Source organism: Alligator sinensis, unplaced genomic scaffold (genome assembly GCF_000455745.1).
Source record: "Alligator sinensis unplaced genomic scaffold, ASM45574v1 scaffold714_1, whole genome shotgun sequence".
In the NCBI taxonomy this organism is placed as follows: Eukaryota; Metazoa; Chordata; order Crocodylia; family Alligatoridae; genus Alligator; species Alligator sinensis.
In genome coordinates, this window is record NW_005842493.1 from 598736 (window position 1) to 626647 (window position 27912).

At 46.3% G+C, this 27912-nt stretch overlaps 2 protein-coding genes across 3 annotated transcripts in view; one reads left to right on the forward strand and one right to left on the reverse strand.

Moving 5' to 3' along the window:
* Window positions 1-895: 895 nt before the first annotated feature.
* On the reverse strand, window positions 896-21873 carry SLC13A5 (solute carrier family 13 member 5). 2 transcript variants are annotated; one of them, XM_006031287.3, is made up of 12 exons: window positions 21746-21873; window positions 18528-18656; window positions 17091-17227; window positions 15470-15678; window positions 14170-14341; window positions 13017-13139; window positions 11696-11908; window positions 10296-10417; window positions 9768-9886; window positions 8299-8460; window positions 5341-5478; window positions 896-4477 (listed from the first exon to the last, which is right to left on the reverse strand). In XM_006031287.3, the coding sequence occupies exons 1-12, from the start codon at window positions 21848-21850 to the stop codon at window positions 4349-4351; spliced, it is 1758 nt and encodes a 585-aa protein (XP_006031349.2). In that variant the 5' UTR covers window positions 21851-21873; the 3' UTR covers window positions 896-4348. The 2 variants fall into 2 exon arrangements, with proteins under 2 accessions (XP_006031349.2, XP_025068728.1); XM_025212943.1 differs by lacking the exon at window positions 11696-11908.
* A 2509-nt stretch (window positions 21874-24382) lies between these two features.
* Window positions 24383-27912, forward strand: part of XAF1 (XIAP associated factor 1) — a 15384-nt gene continuing 11854 nt past the window's right edge. The window contains exon 1 of the mRNA XM_014523473.2: window positions 24383-24425. Within this exon, the coding sequence (XP_014378959.1) occupies window positions 24399-24425 (27 nt within the window). The 5' untranslated portion in view covers window positions 24383-24398. The remainder of the gene's footprint in view (window positions 24426-27912) is intronic.

Genomic DNA, 27912 nt, shown 5'->3' on the forward strand with positions numbered 1-27912 from the left:
GTCCTTCCACATCCTCTGCTGGCATCATATGTTGTGGCCAGGAACACACTGCATGAGGGGGAGCCTGGTTTCTGTGCCCCCAGGAACATGGCAGTGAGGAATAAGGCCATCAAAGCTTACAGCATCTCTTGATCTACAGCAGTCACTTTCTGAGGAAGGCTGAAAGGCTATCTTCCCCAAGTTACAATCCTGATTTCTACCCTGCAGTGCAGGAAGGCAATGTGGCTCGGCACTGTTGGAAACAGAGTAGAGTTGTCTTTGCACTGCCAATTTTTTAAGAAACATGTTTGTTCAAGGCATTGGAACAAGGCGACATGCATGCTTGACGCCGAAGAAAAGCCTGTTTGTGTCCGTTACACTGGGGACATTGTGTTTGCCTTGGTCTTCTTGGAGGGCCTGTCTTCGATACCAGCTCTTGCATTATTATTATTAATATATAGTGCCCAGCCCCATGGGAAACCCCGTTAAAATGAGCAGGGCTTCTTGGGGAGTGGGGCTCTACTCAACATGAGCAATGGTGCCAGGGTCCTGGTCTATGTAAAAACTGCTTTGGTTAGTCGGAGATCGAGGCGAGCTTGGATTATCAGCTACCCCACTGCTAGGAAGTGGGAAGCCCTGACATGTATGCTTTACAATCGGGACATCCGCTTAAGGTTTGCATTCAGCAATAAATGTTCTTCACTGACACGAGGCAACTCCTCCCTTTCATTTTACAAACCTAGGCTCAAACTTGACCAATTCATCCCATATTACAGTCTACACTAGCACCTAGAACAGTGCTTCTCAGCCAGGGAGCTGCAGCATCCAGGAGCGCCCTGAGATCCTTTCAAGAGCGCTGTGTACAAAGTTGGCACCATTAGGTGTGCAAACATGATTCACAAGATTAACCCAGAGATTTCAAGCAGAAAACCAAAGTGTTAAAAAAAAAAAAACATTCTGACCCAACATGTTCTTTCTGAGCTCTTTGCAACAGAAAAACTGCTTTATTATTGTTCAGTAGTCAAAAAAAAAGTGAAAACTGAAAGGTGGCAAATTCCAAAGGGCTGTCAGGGAATGCCTCAAGTCTAAAAAGGTTGAGAACCACTGGCCTAGGTGTTAACTCACACATTTTTACAACACACCTTGAAACCCTAAACTCCTTTTCTGACCACCTTCCCTTAGGTGCAAAGAATACCCTGGGGCTGGTTCTCTACCACTGGTCCCTCAAGCAGTTTCAATGGAGTGACAGCAGCACCAGTAAATTCAGGGTGAACTGGGATGGAGAATCCAACCTTCCTCTGAGTAACCAGAAAAGCAATCTGTGCTGAAGAAAAGATTGAGTCTGGCAGGTTCATGTCCTGTGGCTTGCCCACTTAAATTAAAACAAATCAATTGTAGAAAAAAAAAAAAATCACCAAAGTTGCCTCAGCAAGGAAGAAAGTGTCATTATTCACAAGACTGCGCCATACCGCGTACAAAGCGGACTCAATTATCTCAATAAAAAGGGATCGAGACATTTGAAGCCATGTTTCGTTCTTTCTACTTCTCTGTGTTCCCCCCTGAAATTTAAATAACACCGTTTACGTGCTCATATAGGAATAGAAAGTTTAAATCTCCACTCCTGCAGCAGCACAGGAAGCAAAAAAATATCCTTGGCCAAAAGGAAAGTATTCAAATAATTTAAATGCATCCTATTTAAGAAAACTCCCCTCCACTCGCTTCTGCATGGGGAGCTGAGGAACGACTGAGTTACGGCATTTAACAGGAACCTCCGTTTCATAAGAGTAATGCTTTTCCACAGGAGAATCAGTTTAGACAGGAAGGAAAACTGAGAACCAAGCACAGAATTTATGCGCTAGCAAATCACAGCCAATAGTCAGGGATGGTTTGCTAAGGACCCTCCTAAAGCAAAAACCATCGGTGGACCCAACCCCATGAAATCAGTGAGAGTAGAGGGCAATCACAGCATCTCAAAGCCAGGCAGCTTGTGCTCCAGTTTAGGCAGTCCTTGCACACCCAAAGATGAGATCCCTTAAAGCACATAAGCAGCTTAAGCATCTAACTTCCACTGATTTCACTGAGTTTTCCTAGAGGTATTTCAGCAAAGCTAGATCCCCACAACCATAGCATTTCTTATTGGAACTGACATCTTGCTTAATAGATGAAGAGGTTTTGCTTGTTGGGTGATGGTCACCAGCCACTATCACCTTTTTCTATTTGATTTCCTGTCTTCCCCCTGTGGGTGTAAGCCAGCCCCCCAGGCTGCCTTGGCCCTTTGTAGTGGTGTAGACAGATACCCCTACAGCAGGTCTGAGCCACTGCACACCTCCTTAGGAGATGCTAACAGCAAGTGTCAGTGGACCTGAGGGTGTCCAGCACCGTGAAGAATCAAACCCTTACACAGTGAATTCAAACAATAGCTAAAAGGTTTTCCGCACAGGAAACATTTCTCTCTCCAACACCAGGTGTTTTATAGATATGTCCTTGCTTTTAAAGGCAAAGTAATAATTATTTTTTCCAGTTCTATAAAGAAAAAAAGTCATGTTAACAACAACAATAATATTAAACATCTTACATCCATTGATTCATTAGAGGCCAGATCCTGCAGCCCTTCTTCAGGCTTTGGAACCAGGGTGGCAGGATTTAGGGCCTCAGTCCTCACAACACCCTTGTGAGGTAGGTCAGCACCATTTTCCTCATTAGGCACACAGGAAAAATGAGGCACTATAAAGTTCAGGCGAGGAACAGCTGCTGCATCTGTCCCTGGACCAATTCTGCCTGTGTTTGTCCCAGAACAGAAATACTCCAGGACTGACATGTACACACATCACCCTTTAGAAAGAGTTTATCGAGCAGCTAAATGCACTGCTGCTTTTCTGAAGCAGCGACGTAATCCCAGATTAACCATTCAGACACACTTTGCGATATACCAGGATAAACCATTAATACTTCTTATCCCCTGAACCTTTTTAGGGCTTATCCCAGGATAATGGACACGAACATCTGAATGACTGCATTTGGTCCCAGGATAATATGGTATATCGCGGGACAAATGCAACATCTGTTTGTAGCCTAAATGACTTGCCTACGGCTGCACACAGTGAGACTGCGAAAGCACTCAGGAGGTGCCATCCCACTAGACAATGCCACATTGGCTTCCATTAATTTAGTCTCCACAGAATAAATAAAATCCTTCTTTTTGCCTCACTGTCCAAGAAGCCACAGCATGACCAGCTATGCCTCTAAACACCTGTCACCAGCTCTTCTGAAGACGTTATTGCTTCAGAAACATCGAGAGAAATCACAGTGCTATTCCAGTTATAAACCAGGTGCTGTGAAACACTTGACACATAAGACCTTACATTGCAAAATACTTTGACAAAACCCCTACTGGAGTCAGCTGGCCCAATCCCAAAGGGAACAATGAGTACGAATTTTAGGACCTGGTCCATAAATAGAGTTATAAATACGTTCCCCTTCAAAAACCCGTCCTTTAGGCCTTGTCTCCACTCCCACGTTAAGGAGTTAATTAACTGGAAGGCATGTAAGAGGTTAAGCGAAGAAGTTTCATTACACCTGGAAGTCTAAGTGCAGTCTATCTGTATCGCTTCCAGGTTGTCTACAATAACGCTACATTGGTGAAGCAGTACTTAGCTCGGTATCCTCCTTGCTTCTGCCTGCACCACAACATAGCAAGTAAAAGCTAACCACAACACCTCCTTGCCTATCTGCATTGCAAAGCTGTGGCCAGCGCAGTGTTTGTTCATCATCGTGGTGGCTCTAATGTGATTTGGGAGTGAAGCCAAGGCCTGGGTGAACATTGCTGGATGTGTACTTGGAAAGAGTTTCTCTTCACGTTGTTAAGCCCGACTCTAAGTAAATCCTTCTTAACATTAGGCTGCCATTGACAGCAGGGACGCTTGGTACAATTGGTGATTTATGGACACAAGAGGAAGTTAATGAATTGCAAGCCCTTGACTGTATGCAGTGTCCTATGCTAATGATTTACACGTGAATGCTACTAACTTGATGGTTTGATCCATTTTTACAGAGCAGCCTTTCAACTCTTTATTATCGTTAAATAAAATCGGGCGCTACCGTCCCACTTGCTTGGAAACACACTTGAATCAGTCCATCACAACAAGCGTGTTACCATCACAGCTCCTCGGAGATCTCTACAGAAGCTGTCCTCACGGCTCAGTCATGGCTGGAATGATTTCAAGTTGGTTGGTGCCTGACCAGAAATTTGGGCCCCACGATGTTATATTCATCTAACGCAGCATCTGCACTGCCAATAAGGCGCTGCACAGGTCTCGGGGCAATGAGAAAACAGTGTTCAAGTTCATCTTTCCAAGACGTTCTTCAATGCTCACTTTCCAGACGTGATGTTGGCCCAAGATGGAAAGGTGTCCAAGTCAAACAGGGGGCGTCCCCAAGTATTGATGGCCAAAGTGACACAAAGGACTCCAAGAATGTTCATGATGAATCCTGTTTTAGCCTGCGGCAAAAGAAACACAAGCACAATGAGTGTCCAGAGACCTGCCAGACTTTGTGCCCATTAGCACAAATACAATGCAGAAACTTGGAGGGGTAATTTCAACACCTGAGCAAATTAAAGCCGGGTAATTATGGTGCTGGATGTTCCCTGCTCTTGCTTCAATGCTATTGCCGTGGAACATGGTGTACTCAGAACTCCATTCACTTGTGCTCCTTAACGATTGTAAAGCAAGACGCTTGTTGATTAAGGGCCAGACTTGACCACCCACAGACCCAGATCATGTAGCTGAAAGAGCCTATGCATCCTGCTCAGAACCTCGCTACTGACTCCAAAGACGGCTGCACACGGTGCGGCAGGTTGATAGTATTATCAACTTAATGCTAAGCATTACCTTTGACTCATGGGCACAGTGGGAGCAAGATCAGGCTTGTAGATACACCGATCCAACTTCCCTTGAAAACAATGGGATTGAAATGAGCAGAAAGCCTGGCTTTGTCAATTAAAGAGATTCATGAATCATCCAAAGGATCTAGAAAAGTAGGGCTGGAAGAGCCCTCAGGAGGTCATCTAGTCCACACCCCTGCTCGAGGCAGGATCAAGCCTAGTTTGAATATCAGTTTGATTCTGTGTGCACCAGCTTCTGTAAGCAAAACTTCACTGCCTTCTATGTAAGAGCACCTATTAAAATGTCGCCCCCCCAAACAGACTAAGCAGCATTAGGCACTGATGGTGTTTTCACGCACCTCACGACAGAACTAAGGAAATACAGATGATCAAACCAAGATGCATCTGAAATAATGAAGACAGATGGTAATGGAAGGTCTGGGTGACACACTCGACATCCATTAGCATCATCAGCTTACCATGTCTGCAACACGGAGGTGACCGTATGAAAACACTATCGCGTTCGGCGGAGTTGCCACAGGTAGCATAAAGGCAAAAGAGGCGCTGAGAGTCCCAGGGATCATGATGTACAAAGGATTGACCTTGATGGACTGTGCCTGGGGGAAAAAAAGAATGGAATCAAAACACTGGAAGAGATCCAAAATAGAAGCAGGCAGAAAGTATCGAAGATCCCACAAGTACAGAGGGTCAATTTATTCCCCAGCAAAACATCAGCAAAGTAGAGTTTTTGAAAAGCAAATTCACTTTACACTGGAATCCTCTCATAGCCAAGGACAACTTGAAGAAGATGAAAAGGTCATTTGAACCAGAACTGCGAGCCACATGCTACAAGATCCCAAAATAAATCAAAGCTTCCATCACCCTTCCTAAGTGCAAGGCATTGTTTCATGGTCTGAACGAAGGCTAGAAATTAGGAATTTTATACTCCTAACATGGTCCTAGCACTCATTCTGTGCCTCGGGACAAGTTATTTAGAGTGAGGTTTTCAAATGGGCTTAACCATGGCCTAGCTCTGTACTAAGGTTACCATATTTCCAGTTTCAAAAAAGAGGACACCTCACTCCCAACTCACAGCCCCCTGGCCCTGCCCATGCCCCTCACTCCCAACCTGCAGCCCCCAGCCCTGCTGCTGCCCCTCACTCCCTACTTGCCGCCCTTCGCCGGCCCCCAGCCTATGCCGGTGCCCCTCAGTTCCAACCTGAGCCCCGCCATCCCTGCTATTGCCCCTCACTCCCGACCTGCAGACTCCTGGCCCTGCAAGTGGCCCTCACTCCCAACCCACAGTCCCTCGCACCCCACTTCTGGCCATGCTCACTCGCTCCCTGCACTGCTGACACACAGCTTCCACCCCCCAGCTCTGCCAGTGCCCCTTGCTCCCAACCCACAGCCCCCTGCTCCCCCCAGCCCTGCCATAGGGGGCTCCCACAACTACCCTGTCCCAACTGGGCTGGAGCACAGCAGCTCCAATTTGTGCGGGCAATGGCAGAGCGAGTCCAGCCCCAGTGCAAGCTGAAAGGAAGATGCTCGTGGCACCCCCAGCCTGGGCTGGGGCTTCAGCTCTGCAGCAGGCTGCCTGGCCACGTCCCTTCCCCCTGCCCCCCTGGCAGTGCCACGGAGCTCCCTGCTGCCCTCAAAGGGCCCCCTTGCCCCTGGAGGGGCAGGCAGTGGCACCTCCCTCATGCTGCTGCAGCCCTGGCACCTGGACAGCTTCCCCCGTACCCCCCCAATTGCCCTCCCCCCACTCACTCCAGCGGAGCAAAGCAAAACCCAGACATTGGTTCCTATTTCAAAAAACCGCCTGGATGGAGATCAGATGACTCAAAAAAAAAAAAAAAAAAAAAAAAAAAAAGGACATGTCCAGGAAAACCTGCATGTATGGTAACCCTATCTGTACAGCCTTCTCCTGAAAAAAAAAAGTGACCAATGTCATCATTTAGCATCTATCATACCTATAAAAACTGCTTTATGTACTTGATAAATCATTATTTTCCATGCCTCTTTTCCATTCTTCGTGTATTATTGTTCTGGTCTTCTAAATTAAACTCCTCTAACAGCTCTGTCCTCTTTGCTCTTCTAAGGATTTCTTCTAGGTCTGGAGCTGCCAGGACTAAAAACTTCCATTGCCTTCTTCATTCACATGCAGGAAGGTTTTTCTCCTAAACACTGCTTGTTACTCAGCTGGTCCCTTCCACTTTGCTATTCTCTTTTCTCTGTACAGTAATACTTAAAAATGATACTTGATCCCTTTTTGTTAGTTTTGGCTTTTGCTGCATGGTATAATTTGGCATTCTGGTCAAATTTATCCAGAGATCTTTTTTTGATCTCGGACCACGCTTTGGGAGGGTTTGTCAGAGTGACACAGGAATGTGATTGTAATTACTAGGCTCCTGGAGTAGGATTTTAAACACTGTGCACATTTTGTGGGATTCTCCGGTTCTTCGCATGTCAGTGCCAGCTGAAGTCACTGCTAGCTAAGCAGCCTGGATCAGGGTAATTTTACTTGGAAGAAATGAACTCAAATAAATTGTTCATGCTTTCCAAATGAAAAAAAAAAGATCTGATCTACTCTCATCTAGACTCTGGTGTCAACTCTGCTCCTCTGCAAAAAATGCAGGGACTGTATTTCATTATTTATGAATTTCACTATGGTATAAATTTGTTGTGTTTTACTCTGTGAAAGAGAACATTGTTCACATACAGGCCTATTAAGACCCCATTACTTTCAGCGTTTTAGTTAGACTACAACAGAGGAAACACCCCAAGGAAATAAATGGAGCAAGAGAGATTTTGTGTTTTAGTAAGAAAAATTTGAGTCTAAGTTATCTCAGCCGAAAAAAATATATATATTTAACATATAGAGCACTCATAAACCCAAATATCTCCAAGCGGTTCATCTACAGGGCTGGACTATTTGCTGTTCTGCATCTTCTGCCATCATTTGTGCAACTGCAAAGTGTGTAAAATGTTCCCAGCTCAGGACCTTGGTGTTTCATGCTCATTTTGTTCTCACTTTGTACTGCTGCAAATGACTATTAAAGGTACAGGGCAATGGAGAATCCACCCTTCAGTATTAACCTTGCCCTTTCAGAAGCAGAGGAGCGTAAGCATACGCTTAAGTCTATTCCTATTCAGGAAAACATTTAAGCACCCTGACCTATCAGTCTGATCCTTTTTACCTGCACTAGACCCAAAAAGATTTCAGCATATCGCTGTCTACTCAGCTTTCCTACCTGGTGGGTTACTGGCCATTTGCTTTGTGGACTATTCCTATTTTCACACAGAGGCCTTTGGCTTACCACATATATCTTGTAGATGACAGTAAATACAGGATTGCCCTACGGTTAGAGATTTTATCAGTTTTCCCATTTCAATTCTCCAGACTCCCAGAGAGAAATGGCTAAAAATGACATTCTTACCAAGGATGCAAAGATAGGCATGAAGAGGGTGGCCGTTGCTACATTACTGGTGCATTCGGTGAAGACAGCGGTAACAAATGAAAGTATCACTGCAATGGCCCAGGCAGGAACACTGCTTAGTGGTGACATCTGTTGACCCAACCATCTTGAAAGACCGGAAGCCTGTAACAACATGGGGCGTGTTTTAATAAGAGACCGAATGTCTTGGTCATGCACAGTACCTGCGATTGTCTGTAACATATGGTCAAGCCCAAACTATGCATGTAAATGCATCGTCAAAATTAGCAGGGGTGTAGGTTGTCAAAATTAGATCATTCACCCATCAAAAGAATACTAAGCCATGGGTAGAGAAAGCACGGTGACATTTCCCAAACAAAGGAAATTCTCTGCCAGCCAGAAATTACATCAGGGACTCACTACTCCAGTGTCCCCAGAATTCAAATATTTGCTCACATTTTGGTCAGAAGTACCAACGTCTTTGCCAAGTTGAAGCACGTTGCAGAGTTACACCCAAGAGCCAGGGAGCCACGCAATCGCAGAGAGTTAATGAATCACTTGTAGGACTCATTGAATAAGACTTCCAAGATATTGCCTCAATCTTGTTACAGGAATATTGTCAAGGATTGACTAGATTGGCTCATAAAGCCTACTGTTTGGATCCAGGGCCAGAGGTTGGGGAACATTGCAACCCCAGGATTTTGGTTTGGCCTACTATTTCAAAATGACCCAGCCACAAAGTTTGGATTGGGATTGGAAAGTCCGCAAAGTTTGGCAGCTTGGGGCTTGAGGGTTTTGGTTCAGACCCATCTCAGTGGGGGGGGACAGAGAGTCAGTTTAGAGGAAAGCCTTCATTTATTTCTGGAGCTGAATTCAACTCTGAATTCAGGAGCACAGGATCAGCCTGCTGGTCCACTTACTCCCCTCAAAGGAAGGGTCAAGAAACAGCTCAGGGGAAGATTACGGAAAAACCTGCCCGCAAAGACAGCGTTTCCCTTCTGACCACTTCACGCCCTACGATATGAAGGTTGATATCCCTTTTAAACCAAATCAAGCAGTTCTGAAACTCAGAGATGCATTATCTGAGCTTCTCTTTTCAGGCCAGGTGTGGGATGGGGCAGGGGGAGGATTACATACACAAAGAAAGACTCCTCTCTTGGAATATCGAACCAGGGAAAGAACAAGGAAGATTTCCAGGCCGATAGGTCCCCTCTAGGGGCTCTGGGGAGTTAGAGACACTTGGTAAAAGCACCCAGGCTCTTAGTGGCCATTCACTGAAGCTCCCTGACCACAACTAGAGAGCAATTCTATTAATGAAGAGAGAAGAGTCCCTGCTATGTCAGTACCTAGATCTGGATCTACACATCTCTACCATTCAGGTGTTGTTACAATCCCAGGGTTCAGTATAGGGCCCATTCCTAGTAACAAGGGACCAAGGGTCATCCTTAGACCCAGTGACAACAAGGACATACTTCACTTCCACGGGCCAAGGCAAAGCCCCCTCCGAGCAGCAGCACAATACTCCAGGGCAGCCTTCTCTGAACCACCTTCCACTCTAGCAAGGGGGCTGGCCAGAACGGCTCTTTCATAGCTGAAGTGGAAACAAACAAAAGCACTATACGGTTAGGAGAGGAACACTTTGTTCAGTGCTCTATGTTGGTACATGCTGTTATCATAGCTGCTACTGCCGTGCAAACAAAATGATAGCACCCAATGACACATGGTCTAAGCGACGGGCCAGGTCAAGCTGGGGCAGGATCGTGAGAAAACTGCGCGGTTCAGAAACGCAAAAGCAATGTGGTAGTTAGCTCCGAGGGACTGCATACATTGCAAAGCAAATTGCAATAGTGCGTTTCTTCCAGCACAGCCAACAGGACCCGAGGAACAGTTCCTCGACCTCAGTACTGGCAGTGGTGACGTCACTATGAGAACGTGAACGGGACTCGAGGGGCGGGGGTCCTCCAAGTCAAACAAATATTGTCAGCCCCGCTTTCAATTACCTCGCTCCCTCTGTTCAGGATCAAAGCTATCTCGATGACAGCAGAAGAACTTGGGTTTAGTTGCCGGAACGATGAACAGTAACAGTGCAACGAAGATAGCGACCGTGGCATCAGTGACAAACCTGGAGGAAAAAGAAAAAGGCAGCTCAGAGGATAGGATCCCTTTGTCCCGTAACATGGCATTCCCCCAGCACGTGGCCCCCCGCCCCAGCGAGTGACAAGCCAAATGTCTTATTGACTTCTACTTGTCTGAGCTCTCAAAAGTAGCCTATAAAATTTAGCGACATTTAGTACTAGTTCCTAGTAGCCAGGCTAGCAAAGCACCGTGTATCTGTACTCGTATCATCTCGCTTGTTATTCAGCGATTTGTAACATGCCTTCCATCAGAGGATCTCACAAGGGTTTTCCCTCCTACACTTCTCTCAGGTACAGACATATAATTACCCTACTTTGTATTGGGAAAACTGAGGCGCAGAGAGTACCTTGTCAAAGGTCAGGGGCGAATTAATTAAAAAGCAAACAGAACCCCGACTGATTGAGATGCATTAACTGCAAATAGGAGCAAGACACTGTGGCATCTAATTATCATTCATAGTTATTGGGACTTATACCTATAAGAGCCTAAGCCACTTTTGAACCTGGAACTGAGGACTCTCAGCCAGTTACCCAGTTTTGCTAAGTTTACTCTGTAGCAATTCAAGCCCTCAAAATGGAGCTTGGATGTTTAACGATCTTTGCTAAGAAGGCACATCGTTTATGGCGGTTAGTTTACCTAGCGCATTTTCTCTTGCATGGAAAGTTTCTACGTATAAAAGCATTACAGCTCGCTCTATCCTCTAGGGATACATCAATGTTTGGAGACAAGAATGATTAGCTTAGACTTCGAGGTCTTTGGGGCACAGACTGACAAGTTCTGTGTTTGTACAGCACCTAGCACAGTGGGGTACTGGTCCATGACTGGGGTTACTAACTGCTACCAAAATAAAATTAAGCAGTGGTGGATGGCAAGTAACAATCCAAAAATTCAGATGATACTGGCCCATGTGAGCTGAGTACAGTCACTTCTCGACACCAAAGCCATATATTAAGATAACTAAACCACAGAACTGAAGAACCAAGAGAAAAGAAACTAGACTGAGATGCATGTAAATGATTTCCTCTCATATCGGCTCCCTTAGGCTCATCCTGCAGTACCCTTTGCATTGTCTTCCAATCACTACCCCTCACTAGAGCAAATATGATCAATTATCCGGTCCCAAGTAAGAGGCAAGATCAAATCTGTGCAACTACTTCTACCTGTCACTTGAAACAGGAGTTGAAATCAGGGTGGTAGTCAAAGGGGAATACAGCTAAGAAACACAGTGGGCAGCGAGTCAAGACACTGAAGGATGCAGACGTACTCCGATTTCCTGTTGAAGAGGTAGGTGGCCCAGCCGGGAATGAAACCGGGGTCACGTGTAAACCACAGGAGAATCAAAAGAACAAATATCATGAGGACATTGAATTCTGCGAAGGAGATGGAGCCCAGTTTCTGGAGCTCTAACTTAAGCACATTGAATGCAGCTCTCTCTTTGTCGGTCCTCTCCATCCCGCAGCCCCAGGTCTGTTTCAAACTTCATATAAAAAAGAAAAAAAAAAAAAAAAAAAAAAAAAAAAAAAAAGGTGATGTTATACGTATGTGCTTGCAAGAGAAAATCCCTCATCTACACTGGACCTGTCCCTCCTGGGGGCAGGACCATGTTGCTAGCTATAGCTTGGTGCTGATAAGGGGGGTTTTGACAAGAGAAGATCCCATCTAAACATGCTGTGGGGTCAAAGCCAAAATGTTCCACGGGGTCATCCTCATTTCTGCCAAGCGTCCTCCAGGAGTGAGCTGTCATACTTGAGCTTGCTTAGAGAACTGGCCCTGAACGGGGGAGATCCAGGTACCAACTCCCTGCTCTGCCAGATTCAGTGGTCCAAAAGGAAACATCCTGCTTTGTATCAGTGCTTTGTACCCAGGACTCCCACATGCCAAGCAGCTGTCCTAGCTACATGTCCCTCCAGTCAGGCAGACCCGAAACCCGGTGTCTTGGCACAATTCTGGTTTTGCAAAAACATTGTGTTTTCTTTCCGTAACAAGTTTGGAAACTCCCAAGTTGCACGGAAACACACTTGCCATCTTCTGTACTAGGCTGTCTATAGCTAAGTCACACTACAAGGTAAATCACTTATCTTGCAGAGTCTTCCCTCTGCACATAAAGGTCACCAGTTATCATAGCTGACTGAGGTCACTGGGAAACAGAGGAGCAGCATTGTAGTCCCATCTCTGCCACTGATCTACTATGCCTATTTCTACCACCTTTTCTCTCTTGAGAGCCCCCAGGAGCTTGCTATTTCACTAGGCCGGTGTACAACACCAGCTACAGCAGAACAGAAAACTGCAGCTGGAGCTTCTAGGTACTTCTGGAAAAGAAATATCAGTGCTAACTGCAAATGTAGTTATAACTAGTTCACTTCAACCCCAAACACAACACTGTATGTATACCAAGTTCCTGATAAAGGTGCTGTCATTCCTCTTCTCAATGCTTCTCTTCCAGACTGGAGAGCTAAACAGCAGCCATTTGAGGACCCTATCCCTGATAATAAGAAAGAAAGGTATCGGGCCAGACTCTTAGCTGGGTTAAATTGAATGGTTTACAGCTGCTGAGTGTTTGGCCAGTAGTGCAATTTAATACTTACTTGAGTCCCATGAATGAAAACTGGAGCCAAAGCCAAGCTAATATCAACATCAGAATCATGTTAGGGAAGGCAAATCCAAACCAGGAAGCAAAATTCACAGTATCACCATTTCTGGGGAACAATCTGAAGAAAAAAAAAACAATGTCAAAGCCATTGGCTTGGGTCAAGCCATTGTAAAGACGCACGAGGCAATGTAAAGACCCACCCCTACCTTCTCCTTAGCAGTAGTTTTGCTTTTACCCCGTCTGCTCAACCACCATGGTGTTTTTAGCACTGCTTTCCCTTTGCTCTTTATAACTAAGGGGATCTGCATATAGACAGGAATTTAGGGTCGGAGTCTGTTTCTATGGAAACTAACCACAAATCTGTTCACTTCAGTAGGATCAGGATTTGGTTCCCAGAATCTGAAATGTCTCTAACTTTGTCCCTGTATTTTTGCATTCAAGGTCAAGTCTAGCCGTAACTCGAGTAGAAATGTCAGTTCCAATTCTTCAGCTGGTTTCTACTGGTTCTGTTCTAGCCAGCTACATTTTAAACCCTGTTAGCGTACGGGCTGAGGGACTAACCATCCTCTGGTAGAAATTAGTGAAGGGCTGATGTGGAGTCGACTGGAATAACCACTACCGAGATCATAGATCTGAATCAATGATTCCCAAACAATTCCACAGTCAAGACTGTATTATAGCAGAGACAGACAGTCTTGTGGACCCCTCCTCTCCTCTTCAATAACATCCCTGCGGCTTCTACAGCAACTGCTTATATGGAAGAGTCACTTTAAAGAGTCTACTGTATTTCTAGATGAAAAGAGGTCATCACACAGTCTCCTTCTGCTTCTCATTGCTTTACTCCCTCTCATTTGCTGCGTGTTAGCTGGAAAAAAGTAGGAGCCAACAGCATGCGATCAAACAGTTCTCGGCATGTCATCAGCAAGTGCCTCAAACCCTCCCGTAGATCTATACCAATTGAACAGGCAGCTTTCATTTGGCTGTCTAGCTGCCCAGTTGTGTTGGAGAAGAAAATGAAGCGGATAAAATAGGTTATTCATTATGATGTAAATCACCCAGGTGTTGCTTAGAAGCCACCAATTTGGCTGGCCAGAAAACAGAGTGAGGCCTTTTAAGTAGCCTAAAAAGAAATGGTGAAAAGTACTTACTCATTCATCTGGCCTTTCAGCACCAGGTTTGGCCCTGTTCCTGTGAGCGTTGCAGTTCCTCCAATGCTGGCAGCATAGCACACGCACAGTATCAGCCCCTTGCAGGTGCGCTTCTTTAATTCGCTTTCCTTATATGCTGTGGGGTCGTCAGAGATGTGCCCATTACTTATGACTAGAAAGAAGAAAAGAGTGTTATTTGCCTTTGGAAAAGCTCTGGGAGGACAGCATGGACAGTGCTGCAATCTGTCTGTGTCTCTTATCTTGAATAATGCAACATTATGTAGGTTATGTGGCCCAATCACTTTCTAGTAACATTCATGGGGAATTGATAATAGCGCCTTATAATAATGATGGCGCTAGTTAGGGAGTCTGGAGATCTGGGTTCAAGTTTTGGTTCTGCCAAGGACTTTCTGTATAAACTTGGGTAGATCATTTTGCCTCTCTGTGCCTCAGTTTCCTTTTCTGTACAAGGAGGATATCCGCTTTTGCCTCCATCACAGAAGAGCAGCATTGGAGACTGCCAATAAATGCAAAAAAGCAGAGGATCAAATTCTTCCCTGGTGCAGCCATTAACGTTACCTCACAGTAAAAGGTACTGGAGTCTCCAATCGTACAAGCTCTGCAAGGACACATCCCCGCCTGCTTAGAGACCCCCTGAAGTTAATGAGACTCAATACAAGTGCGTGATTCTACCCACATACAACGTAGTTGCAGGGGTGGAGCCTGGGGGATACCCAAGATAGAGAGAAAAATATTTTCAAGTGTGGAGAGGCAAGGAACCCCATCAGAACGTATTCCAGGGTAGGGCAAATGCCAACTCATCTTAGCTTCCATGTGGGTGTTGCTGGATCATGGATTATTGGGTCATTTTCCCTGCAACTTGCTTGATAAAGGTGCACCTGCTAATTCAAGGCAGCACAAGATGCTATCAAGTAACATTTTCAAAAGTGCCTCAGTGACTTAAGAGCCCATTGATGCTCAAGGAGGTTCCTGGTTAGCCAGGTCACTTTTAAAACTTGGACTTGAAGTCACATGGATGCTTTTGAATCATTACCGCTCACCTGGGCCTGATACTCAGTGACTCTGAGAGCCCCTGGATTTAATGAGGATCAGAGGGACTCAGCATACATAAAAAACCTTCAGGTGTTAAGTGGCTTTGCAGCACAAACCAGCAGGCTTGTTTTTCCATGGACTGAGCCAAGGTGGTATGGGAGGCATGAGGTTTTTTTCTGACATGGTCAGTGCACTGTGGATCACCACGCTCTGCAGGAATACCAATGGACTGTAGCTGGCCCCTTACCCTGCACCCCCACCGTGTTCGCTGCATTTTTTTCTTCCAGCTCAATCGTGACATTGGTTTGCCCAACAGGTTGCTCTGCCAGGTCCTGCTCAGTGCTGTACATTTGCTCCAAGATAGCCTGGACGATAGGAACCATCATGGCAGTAGTGGCAGTGTTGCTTATCCACATGGAGAGGAAGGCGGTGACTCCCATAAACCCCAGCATTAAGCTGCAGAGAGAGAGACAGAAGAGAGGGAGGAAGGATCAACCCAAAAGCCTTGCTGGGCTTCGACCATGGGACCTATTGCAGGGCTTCCTGCGAAAGCCGGGCTCAGGTTGGAGTGCATCTATGCTCTAGCAAAGCAAAGCCTGGGCCAAATTTTCTGCTGATGCAGTTCCACTGCTTTCGCTGGAAATACACACAGAGACTATTTAGCCCTGTGCATCTCCATAAAAGTAATCCAACCACTGCTCGGTCCCAGCTGGAAGTGCCTATAATTTAGCCAGCACAGAAAAGAACCTGTTATTGAACAGCAAACCACAAACCACCGCTGCTTTCCCTGGTTTCCATCCAGCCTGAAGAACGATGCTTTCTAACATGGCCTGGGCTCTGGATCTCAGCTAACACAAACCAGCTGCTCTCCCCCACTACCAGCTGTACCTCGGCCAGCACGGGCACTGTGGCCGTCTCCCGTCAGCCTTGTCCGCTCTGCTAATAAGTGACCAGTGCAGAGTGTGGGCTCCTGCAATTGAGTGACAACCGAGACCTCAGCGGCACTTGGATCCTCATTATCAGGGCCAAATCCCGGTGTATTTGTACAGAAGATCATTGCTGGGTTCAGGGAAATAAAACGGTCTCCCCAAGACAAACACCACTCACCTAGTCCCTCTCTAGTCTCTCCTACTGCTCTGGCAACTTAAACCAGCAAATCCATTTTGCCCTGTTCCCACTGGTCGTGTCTGGGCTATACCAGGGTCTAAGCATCAGCTGTCACGGCCCTTCTCTATGGATGCACAAGACACTGCCCTGCACTGCTGGTCTACAGCACACAGGCAGGGACCAGTTCCTCGAGTGATGCCCGTCTGCATTACGCAACAATTTTGATGCACTTCAGGGCCATGGAAAGTGGTGAATGGGCAGGATCTCAAACTCAAGGGGAAATTTGGAGGGTCAGTTTTATAGATTAACAAGGGTAATTCTCTGCTGTGCCTTTGCTCTGAGCTCCTCAAAGACTCAAACAGGAACCAAGTGTCTGATCACGAGGCAACACGAACGACCCAACTGAGAAACTTAAGAGCCTAGTGTTAAGGGCTAGGAATGAAGATTGAAACACTTCAAAGCCACACTCAGCACTCAAGACCTGATGGAGGCACGAAGGACCCAACTAAGTCAATAGCAAAACTCCCCCTGACTTGGCGAGAGCCGAGTCATATGTCTGTCCTGGGTTTTAGGGCACGAGCTCATCCCTGCAAGGGCAGAGGCAGCCTCTGGAAACCCTTGGCAATTGCATGAAACAACTGCAGCTTCCACAGCTTTCATTGTGTGTTACTCCACTGAACTTTCTCTCCCCAGCCTCCAAGTGTCGGCTGGTGCTGAGCTGGGCTGCCCTGACAGAAAGCGGGTGTAATGGGGCCTCTTACAGTGCAGGCTTGACTCCAACGATGAGCAAGACCCTCAGTGCAATGCGTTTGTGCAGGTTCCAGTGCTCCACGGCCACGGCTACAATCAGGCCCCCGACAAAGAGCATGTTGGTGTCCTTCAGGTACTGCATGCACACCTGCAACAAAGGAGTCTCCGTTAGCTGCCAAAGTCTCATCCAGTCGACAGCCAGAGCACTCCAGTCCTCCTCCTACTCTCACTGAAGCCATCTGTAAACCTCTCCTCCTTTCCAGCATAGGCATTTTCCTGTGCTCCCATACTCAAGCCTGTGCTTGCTTATGTGGATGTTGAGCTGATGAGACCAGAGACCTCTTCTCCTCTGTTTGTCCAATGTCTAGGGAAACTGCATCCTTCTTACGAACTCAGTGCTAATGACCTATAAAGTATACGACCTGTGATAAATGGGAGGTTAGTTGCTCACTGCTTTGCATGCACAACTGGTTTGCCAAAAGGCCAAGCCACAAGTGGTAACTCAGCCCTTCTGAAAAATCAGACATAATCCTTCCCGCAGTCAGTCACAAGGGACTGAATCCTGGACTTTCTGTACTCAAGCACAGACATCTACCACCTGAGCCAATACAGTAAGCTGAAGAATTGGCAAGACGACTGGTATCCTTTACAAGTACCACCCATTGGACATGGATATAGTGCATTTGTCTCACACATCTGAATGCTCCCAAAGTATGAGTGCTGGCTTGTGAATCACTTTAATAATGATCCCTCAGCTGAGAAGGCTTGGCACAGACATTCAAAACACCCAAGGAGGAACTGATCTAAGTTACATGGTTTTCTGTAAGTGGTGTAGTTTAGATAGGTAGTTCACAGAACACACGTTCGCCTTTGTTTTGGGGTGGGATGACACCTTAGACTGGGTTCCACCATTTTTAAACCAGTCTATGCGTGCCAAATGTCTGTTCTGTTGATGGTATAGACTGGTTTTGTGAGCTGAACTTCTGTTCTGTTCTGGGTATAAACCAGTTGCCAATCACTTCCACCAGTAAAAGTGTAATGTCTGTACCAGACCGAAGGGTCTAAACTAGGACTCTTCCTTGCCAAAGCACAGATCCCTTCCACTCACTGGCTACAATAGGAGGCTATTCTCCTCTACCTGGACCATCTACCCACGAAGGACACAATCCACACTGTGTATCACATACATAGTCACATCTGTGTCAACATCATGCATTTGTTCCTGTATCTTTCTGGTCCTGGTTTACACTAAAGATGTTAAACATGTTGGATGAGTGTTGACATCGGTATCTTTGGAAGCTGCTTAGTGCGGATGGATGTTAACCAGAAGGTAAGCAGCTCAAAGTTGAGATGTATGGAAACATTTTTCTCAAATGCACAAAGGGAAGCCTGTCTCAGGCCCTGAAATTTATGGTTCAAGTCTGCACTGCCCAGGGATCAATACCTACCTCTTTAGACTCCAGGATGCCAAACAGAGGAAATAATACAACCGGGAGCAGAGAAGTAATAGCCAAGGGGATAACCTCTGTGCACCAGTACACAGCCATGAGGATGATGACATAGCCACATCTGGCCTCCTGTGGGAACAAAAGTGAGCAAGTTCTTACGCACACTAAACCAAGTACGTTGCTGAATACATAGCAGACACCCCAAAAGTAGATCCCAGGATATAAGTGGCAGCATCCAAACTACACAACCAATTAGAGGAGGGGAAAGTGCTTGATGCAATGATTTCTTTCCCAGGGAAAATGTTCTTGGAGACACGGCTACTACAACCCGGCAGATTTCAATGGCAAACCTGTACTCTCCAGAGAAATGTTGGGTCCCTGAAAGGCAAGGGCAGCCTTACCACCGAGTTCAATGTGACCAAGGTTTCACCCCACAGCTGAACTTTTGGCCTGATTTCAATGGTGCAATTGCCTACTACTTCCCATCAGAGTCCTTTGGATAGAAGCCCACTTCTAAAAGAAGCCAAACACTGAACGAGAGACACTTGATGTTTCCAGCTTATCAGTTACTTGCACATAGGTCTGGTGAGGACGTGCCAATTTAAGTGTTGCATTGCAAAGCTTTCTCCTGAAACCAGCATATATGCAAAGCTCTTTTTGACATTGGTGTTTGTATTATATATACAAAGACCATGGGGCAAAGCTTAGCATATGAGAAAACCAGAATTTCCATAGGAAGACAACAGCTGGCCCACACATGTTTACTCAGCTAGCGTTTGGATGTTCAATAAAGGCAGCACATTTGTTTCCTAATAGGCAAGATTTTTAAGGATGAATCATGATTTGGGTGTACCCCGTTTGCAGGTGCCCATTTTAAAGGTGTTCAGTTTTCAGAACGTGGATGGTCAGTGCTTTCTGAAAATCAGGCCTCTATAAAGTGCCTGAAGTTCAACACCTGAAAAACTGTGATTTTAAATGTCTCCAGTTGGTTTTGAAATTACTGGTCTAATCTTCTAAGTGTCTGTGCATTGCTTTATTATAGATATTAAACTACTTACTTGAAATTATATTGTGTTTGCTGAACTGTGGGATTTCCTAGATTTGAAATGTTGAAACACGTCTACTTAAACTGTTGATTAGACATTTTAATCACCTAGCAATCCTTGGTTTTGTAAATTCAATCTTCCTGCGGGAAGCAAGTACTCATTAACTGACTGTAAACAGAGTTTAACGTCTTTAAGTATAAGTGCTTCTTAGTTCACAATTTGCTTGTTTAAAATAACTGATTAAAGGGTTTTATTCTAATATAACAAATGGGATCTGTCTGCCAAGAGCACAGGTGGTGGAAGAGAAGTGATGTTGACTGACATACTGCATGGGGATCTTTACAAATAGCAAGGTGTTTCTGCTTAATTTGGTTGATACGCTTTTTATACAAGTAGAAAGTGTTACCAATCATTATTTTACTGATTGTCAGTTTTAGAGGAGAGTAGCTACAGAAAACTTTCAGTAAAAGGAACAATTCTGCACGAATTGGACAATAAGAGAGAGCCGGCGCTCCTTGGGTCTCTGTCCTTGATTGTTGCAACTGTAGGTTGTACATCAGTAGCTGAATGGATGTTGAAACTTCTTGTATAATTTTTTGAGCATTTTGCCAATACAAGAAACACTAAAACGGCTCTATGGACCTGAAGAAGAGCAACCTTGCAACATGACAGAAGCACCAGTTATGCAGAACACAGAGTAAATAATTTACAGAAAGTTCAAAAATGCAAGAGTGCTTATAAATTAACTCCATTAAATACAGGCAATTCAAACGTGAACAAGAACAAGGGTTAAAAAGTATGTAAGCTGTAATGAACAGGAGTTAAAACATAAGGAAGGCAAGCTGTAATTAACAGGAACAATTGTAGAATGGTTTGGGTTTTGTTGTTTTTTTTTTAAGTCTTTGAACAGTTTGCAGAAAACATAATGAGCACTTCTGGTACAGGTGAGAAAGTGATCATTGGCAGGAATTTTACTTCCCTGTTGTGCAATCCTGTAATCTCCCACAATGATGACATGATATTCCTTCTTCCCAAACTTCAAAGACATTCGTTCACCCTTTACGTTGCAATGGGTGCAATCCACAGTACTGACTCTACAGCACTTACCCTCCAGACTTTTACTTTTTCAAGCCACATCAACTATGATTTGCTCTCAAGCCCATAGGAATTTGTCTCGCAATGAAGTCTCTGTGGCCAAGTGAAAGGCAGGGCTGAGATTATTTAGTCAGGTAAACCCAAAAGGGCTATTATTTTTGTTTAGAAACATGCGTGAGGTTGGGGAGGTTTTTTCTGTAGTTTAACATATACTGAGCTATTTAGGTCAGTGAAAAAAAAAAAATGACTAGCTTTAACATTAATAGAACTGACTCTAAAAGGTGCAGTATTTGCTAGAAGCATGGTTTGCCAAGGAAACTACACATTACAGGGAGCCTGCTTTACCACTGCATTATACCAGCTTGACACGGGTGCAACTCCACCGGGAACAAAGCTGCACCTGGAGGAAGGTGCAAAGGGAGAAGCACCCGACGCAAAGTTTGCAATTCTTTGCCGACACGGCTCTACTGCTTCCCGAGCCGTCTCTTTAGCGCGTGATATAATCCTGTCATCCGACCCCATGCAGAACAACTGCCCCTTTCGTGCCCCTGTGCAGAACGACTATGAAACGATGGGTAAATACGAAGCCCCACAGCGTGTCCGTGGCTCGTTCATAGATGTAGGGTGGGAAGGGACCGGAGCACATCATCAAGTCCGACCCCCTGCCGTGGGCAGAAATGCGGAGAAGGACACGGAGGCGACGTGATATAACCCTTTCTATCATCCGACCCAGGCAGCCTTTCTTGCCCCCAGCGCGGGGAGATGCTCTGTCCGGCCCTGAACAGCTATGAATCGATGGGTAGATACGAAACCTCCGCGGCTTGTGTGTCGCCACCCTCCCAAAACGTGACCGCGGTCCGTGTCAACGTCCCCAAGCCTGGGCTGACAGCTCGGGGTCCGAACTTTTCCAAGCGACGCGCAAAAACCCTCCCGCCGCGCCCGTGTGCGGGGCAAAGACAGAGCAAGGGGTTGGGTATGAAGGACCTCCCCCCCAAAAAGGGGACTGGACAGCTGGAGGATGCTTTTGGGTCTGGACAGGTGGAGGAGGAAGGGAGGGGGGAAGGAGCCGGCTCTTACCAGGCTGCGGAGGGCGAGCGGCAGCGGCAGGAGCAGCAGCGGCGGCAGCAGCAGGAGGGTTAAGGACTTGCAGGGCACCAGCGACCTCGCCCAGCGCCGGACCATCGTCTGCGGGAGCGGAGCGAGCGGGCGGCGGGACGGGACGGGACAGCGCCTTTATACGAGCCCGGCCGGGACAGCCCCGCAGCGCAACGCAGCGCCCCCTGGCGGCCGGTCCCGCCTGCAACCCCTCCGTGCAACCCCCTGGATGATGCGTGCCCCCCGGCCTAAACCTCAGTGCTGCTCGCCCCCTGGTGCATGCCCCAGTGATGCTCACCCCCCTGGCCTAAAACTCGGTGCAACCCTAGTCCGCACCCCACTGATAACAGCCCCCCCTGGCTTGCCCCATCCTAAGCCTCTAGCCGGGCGTCGAGGAGCACCTCCAGGCGGCAAACTCCAGTGGTGCCCACTCCCAAGCCACACACCTGTTGCTGCGGGTGAACGTCCGCCTCGACGTTTCGGGAAGCCTCGCGCAGCTGCAAGAGAGAGGCGGACGTCAGAGGAGCAAGCCCCCCTGGGCGAGGGGCGCAAGCCAAGAGCGGCTTGGAAGGGCCTGGGTGCAAGACGCAGCATTGTGTTGTCTGAGCGTTGCTACGTCAAGGGACTGTGTACACAGGTTAAATCAACAGGACTGAAAACCACCCGACTTCCTTGTCCCTTTCTTCTCCTCGCTGAAACAACCCACCCAAATCCTGAATTTGTTTGGCCAACTGCTTTGATTTGATCTGAAAGGGGTAACGCGGATGTAAGGCGGTGGTTCTCAACCTTATTAGGCTCCAGGCGCCCCTTGGGAAATGCCAGTGCCTAGTTTTTACTCGGGTTTTTTTGACTGCAGCAAAAAACCAAAGCACCACACTAAAGCAATTCTGCTGTTGCAAAGAGCTCAGAAAGACCCCAACAGGTCTGCGTGCTTTTGGCACTAGGGGTTCCCGTTTGAAAAGCTTGGGGTTTGTCCTGTGAATCATGTCTGTGCGCTGCACCATGCTAAAATTGTGTGGCATCCCACAGCAGCCTTAAAATGATCTCAAGGCACCCCAGGGTGCCATGCCACCTCGGTGAAGAATCACTGATTTAGGGGCAGAGCCTTACTTGCATGGGGGAGTTTCACTTGAGAAAAGACCAAAGATCTGATCCTGTGCTGCTTTGTACCTCACCTAGGACTGAACACCTGTGCCAAGCAGGGGCAAAATGGCACGAGGATATGGGGAGGTCTGGCTTGGTGGCACTTTTTATGCTCCAGGCTTGTCTTGCAAACGTGAGCGCCCAGCAGTGGGGAACCGGGGCTTGAGGATTTGACCCTGCAAAGTCTTATGGCATCCGTGGGGCTCCTCACGTAAGTGAAGGTTTGCATCCCCTGGATAGGAGTTTTTTTGCCTACGGTTTGCAGGCTTTGGCCTCCAAAGACTAGGCACTGCAGTAAAAGAGTCCCCAAACAAGCTGTTCCGATTTGACTGTTCTGCTTGTAAAAGCAGTGAATGCCCACTGAGAAAAGGGGGAAAAAAATAAAGGGAATAGCAGGCTAGAGCTGTACAGGCTCCAAATCTGAGCGGCAATCCTTCTGGGTAACTTAGGCCAGAATAGATACCACCCAGGTTGAGACGCTAAACCAGCTATAGCCTGCATTGCCACATCCTGTCTCCAGCAAAGAAGTGCTACCTGTCAGCAGCAGAAAACGTGCAAAACTCTTGTTTAAGAAACTGCCCCGTGGTAGCTCCTTAGCAAAGCTGTTCTGAGGTTTGCTGCCTCTTTTAGTTACCAGCACTAACACAGTTCATTGTCTTGGTGCCTCAGTGGCAAGGGAGCAATGATGAATAAAAGGAAATAAAAAGCAAAAGCAAAGCAGCTGAGGGGGAACAGCTGAACTAAGCAGACACCGGGAGGCTCTCGCTCGAGAAGCCCGATTGTAGGACTGGCATCCAGGAACTCCCCGTTCTGATGCCAAATGGCTTTAAACAAGTCATTAAACCGGCCTGTGCCTCAAGCTTCCCAGTTTGCAAAGCGAGAAAGGGGTAGTATTTCAACAGGAGAGTGTGGGGGCTTATTCTTAACCCCTCCTCCATGTGCCCTACAAAATACAACCGCCCCAATTCCATGGAAAGTAACTTAAAACCCCAAGCACTGGAGATTGGGGTTTCTTGAGTAACTGAGTCATGGAAAATCAGAGCAAAAAAAGGTGTGAGATATGAAAAAAGGACAAAGGGAGCAACCATCCTCTGGCTATCTGAACGGGAAGTGATTTACCTGAACGGGGCGACACGGGCAACGCGCCTTTAACAGGCGAAGGGAAGGAATCCTGGGGCTGGGAGGTTCCCTGGGGTTTCCAGCAGCAGTTGGGCTTGGGCAGTTGCAAGGAAAATACTGAGAAAAAATTAACAGTGGGATCTTTTGGGAGGAAAAAGGAGGCAAAGGCAGGGAGCCAAAAACCAATAAAATAAAATAAAATAAAAGGACACCAGCAGGGTTCCACGGTGCACATCAATTTAAGAGGCAGCAGGAGAAGTTTATCCCAGTGCAGATGCAGGGCAAAGGCATTAGCGTGCTACCTGAACCATGCACTCAGATGCACCAGAGTGACGGACAACCTGACGATTTGCTGATGTGCAGCACTTTGGCAATGAAAATAAGAGAGCCCGATGGGGAGGTGAGAACGAGACCTTCAAACAGGCTTGCTGTGCTGAGCCGGGTGTAAAGGGAGCGGGGAGCATAAGTGAATGAACTGCAGGGGAGGAGAGGGGGTTACAATGCAGCCCATGCCAGAGAGCTGTGCTGAGAAGCTTGAACTTGATCCGGCAGAGAGGCGGCCAGAGGAACATGTTTGATTTGGCAAGTCCCCCTCTGCTCCCCATCCCCCACGAGCTGTGTATAGCCTGGAGATGCATTGGTGTTGGCCAGATCAGACAGCGCTGTGAGGTTGTCAGCTCGTTCACGTAACTTGCCCGGAAATCTTCCCGAGCAGCCTGCCAAGGGAGTGGGGAGCCCTGGTTGCCTGCTTGCTTGCTACCCAGCTGACAGGCAGACTACAGGAATCACAAGGAGCTGCTGAGAAACGCTCCTGCTTACAAAGACCCAGCGCCAGGAATTTGGGAGGTTTCAAAACAGGCCTTCAAACAAAAACCTCCCACCTGCTGAATTTCACTGCAGGCTAATTGAGCCTTCACAAAAAAAAATATCATTGCCTTCAGGCAGCACCACAGACTACAGCGGGAGCAGAGCAGTGTTTCCAAAAAACCCCGAGGCTGCAGCCTTTAACTGGTTTGAAGTGGCAGGTAGAATTGGCTTGGGGCTGCAGGTACCATTTAGGAGCTGCAGCCAGTGACCATCCTAGTCCCTTCTGCTGGACAGCAGCTCTCGTAGGATACTTCTCAATCAGTACATTGCTTGAAGTTGGTCAGTACCATTATCCCCATTTTACAGATGGAGAAACTGAAGTACAGGGAGGGGATGCGATGGGATTTCAAAGCACACTTATGAGTCAAGCTTCATGGTAGCCCTAGGATTGTTATTGCCATTTCAGAGATGGGTAAGCCAAAACCAAGGACGTCTATAAAGATCTTGCCCTTGAGAGAACTTGGGCAAGGACTCAGATCTCCTGACTCCTGAGATCCCTTCCCCTTATTTTATGGACTTAAAAATGAAAGTCGGTTCGACTTGAGCAGTCATTGTAGATGTGTCAACCATCATGTCGAATGTTGCAGCAAAATAATTAGCAACGGGGCTGATATGTTTGTAGTGTCTGAATTAAGTAACCCGTGCATCATCAGAAGAAAAGTCTCTTTGAAAGGGAAGAGTTTCAAAACCACCCTAACTCCAGAGAATAATTAGGGAATAAAGGCTATTTAGTGTAACCTAACTCATTTCCAAGAAACTACTTTTTAGGTATATCTTGCTGAACCACTGATCCCACTGGCTAATGTTATCTCTAGACAAGAGTGGGCTTTGGCAGGGAGGTAGCAAGTAGCATTTAGAGGCAGAAATGATTTCCACCCAGCCCCTACTTTCAGTCCAAACAGTGAGCGACCACACAAGAACAAACTCTGCAAACAGGATGTCATTGTGCCAACACAGCCAGATTAACCTATACAGCTGCTAGCTCCACTCCAAACGCACTCATGCTTCAATTTGTTTTAAAGCAATTAAAATGTTGCAGCAGCACTACTGCAGCATTTGGAGGTACAGAAACAATGGAAATAGCAAAGGACTGCAAGATCTTTGATACTTAACAATGAAAAAGAAAAAAAAAAAAAAAAAAAGGCCGCCCCTGAAACTTCCTAGGTTTTGGCAGAAAAGGAACATACTATCTTGTTGCGTGAGAGTTACATTTAAAAAACAACCCGTTCAGAACTTACCTTTGTGATGCTTGACTTGATCGGTCACCTAAAACAGATCTGAAACCATTATGTTATGCACTAGGAGGTTTACACAAGGCTTAAAAGTAAAAGAATGATGACTAGCATTCACGGGACATCACTTGTTCCTTACCTTGTTTTTTCTCCTTACTGAGAACATTTTACAGCCTCTGCCAGTCCACTGTGTTCCTTTAGGAGTATCCTTCAGCAAGGTTCCCAATGCAGCATCTGATATTTTTCCAAGTAGAGCTTTTGAGCCTCTGAACTTCAAGTTCTTTTGGTACAATCCCTGTGCCCAACAACTGGCTATACAAAAGCTCTCATTATGAACCTCAAGTCAATGGGGGTTTCCTCTGTCACGGTGCCATGCTGATCAGACTTTTGAGCCCCAGGGTGGTACTTCCAGTACAGTTTAATTGAAGCCCCAGGGAATTTCAAATACTGTACAGCAGAAAGACCGGGGGGGAAAAAAAGTATTTGATTGGTAATTGGCAATAGACTGTCTGCCTGCCTGCGACCCATTCCTTCTTGATGACTGCCATCTCATTTACATATTTTTTCAAAAGCCTTTTCTCTGCCTTGTTACATAATTTGTGTTGCAAAATGCAAACAAACACTAATTATTTCCAAGTCTGGACAATCAGTTACTGGTTTCTTCTTGTTATTTGGAAGGGGGTAGGAAGGACAAAGAGAAGAAGGCATTTGGATGGGCAGAAAATTAACCAGAGGGATTTGAAGTCTGATTTGGTAAGGAGAGCGTTTTGTACTTGCGTCCTGCGTAGCATGAGGAGGGATCCCACAAACGTTAAAATACACGATGTCTTCTAGCACCCGAGGGAATGAATAGCATCGCCCCCATTTTACAGAGGGAAAGGTCAAGGCTTACATTTCCAAAATGCCCACTAGTTTGGGGCATCCAACCTGAGACACTAGGGACCTGATTCCTCATTACCCCGCACCTTCTTCTGGGTCTTTCTCCATTCCTCATCACTGAGGAAGGGGGGCTTTTTATACCAGTGAAAAGTGAACCTAGTTTTCAGAAGCACTAAGCACATACCGGCCCCCTGGCTTCGATTCAGCTAGTCAAGCAAGGGAGAAGTGAAAGTCTCTGCAGGAAAGAGACTGTTGCCATTAATTAGAAAAGGGATGCCTGATATATTCATGTCAAAAGAGTCATTTGCAATGAAACAATAACCACAAGGCTGCGCAAAGACAAGAGCAGAAATCCAGATTATTGCAATTATTGCATAGACAAGCCATTCCCCTGGCTTGTCTAGAAGTCTGCCTGTCCATCCTTAGGACGGGAGTCCCTCAGAGCAGGGGCCATCACATCTTTTATGTCTAGAAAACAACTAGCAGATCATGGTTGCTAAACCAAACACTAAATACTAAATATGGTCCTTTCAGTGGACATAATGCTTTCATACATATTTCACATTAGAGTTCAGTCTATTCATACAGAGCTTACAAAGAAGTATTCAGTTATTAAATCAACAGTTGTAGAATTCAACAAATCAATAAGTCGTTTAAAATCATCTGTGTTGCCATCTTGTGCTGTGGTTATAGCCATCAATGACGCATCCTGTCCGTCACAAGCTTATAACCTGTGTCAATGCGCTCTTTATACACCGTGTATAAATGGTACCTTAATATAAGAAGAACTAATTTGTTTCCATTATCAGCACTGAGGGGATCTCGCCTTCTCATTCACCGATATGGGCTTTTCAAGCCTTTGATTCCCTACAGTTTCCTGAAGATAACCATAGCAGGAGAGAAATGAAA

Coding starts and splice junctions, on each gene's coding strand:
- SLC13A5 (XM_006031287.3), bottom strand. CDS start 21,850: ATGGTCCGGCGCTGGGCGAGGTCGCTGGTGCCCTGCAAGTCCTTAACC. Junction 13,140..14,169: donor CTGAAAGGCCAGATGAATGA/GTAAGTACTTTT, acceptor TTTTTTCTTCAG/ATTGTTCCCCAGAAATGGTG. Junction 9,887..10,295: donor TCCTGAACAGAGGGAGCGAG/GTAATTGAAAGC, acceptor TTTCCACTTCAG/CTATGAAAGAGCCGTTCTGG.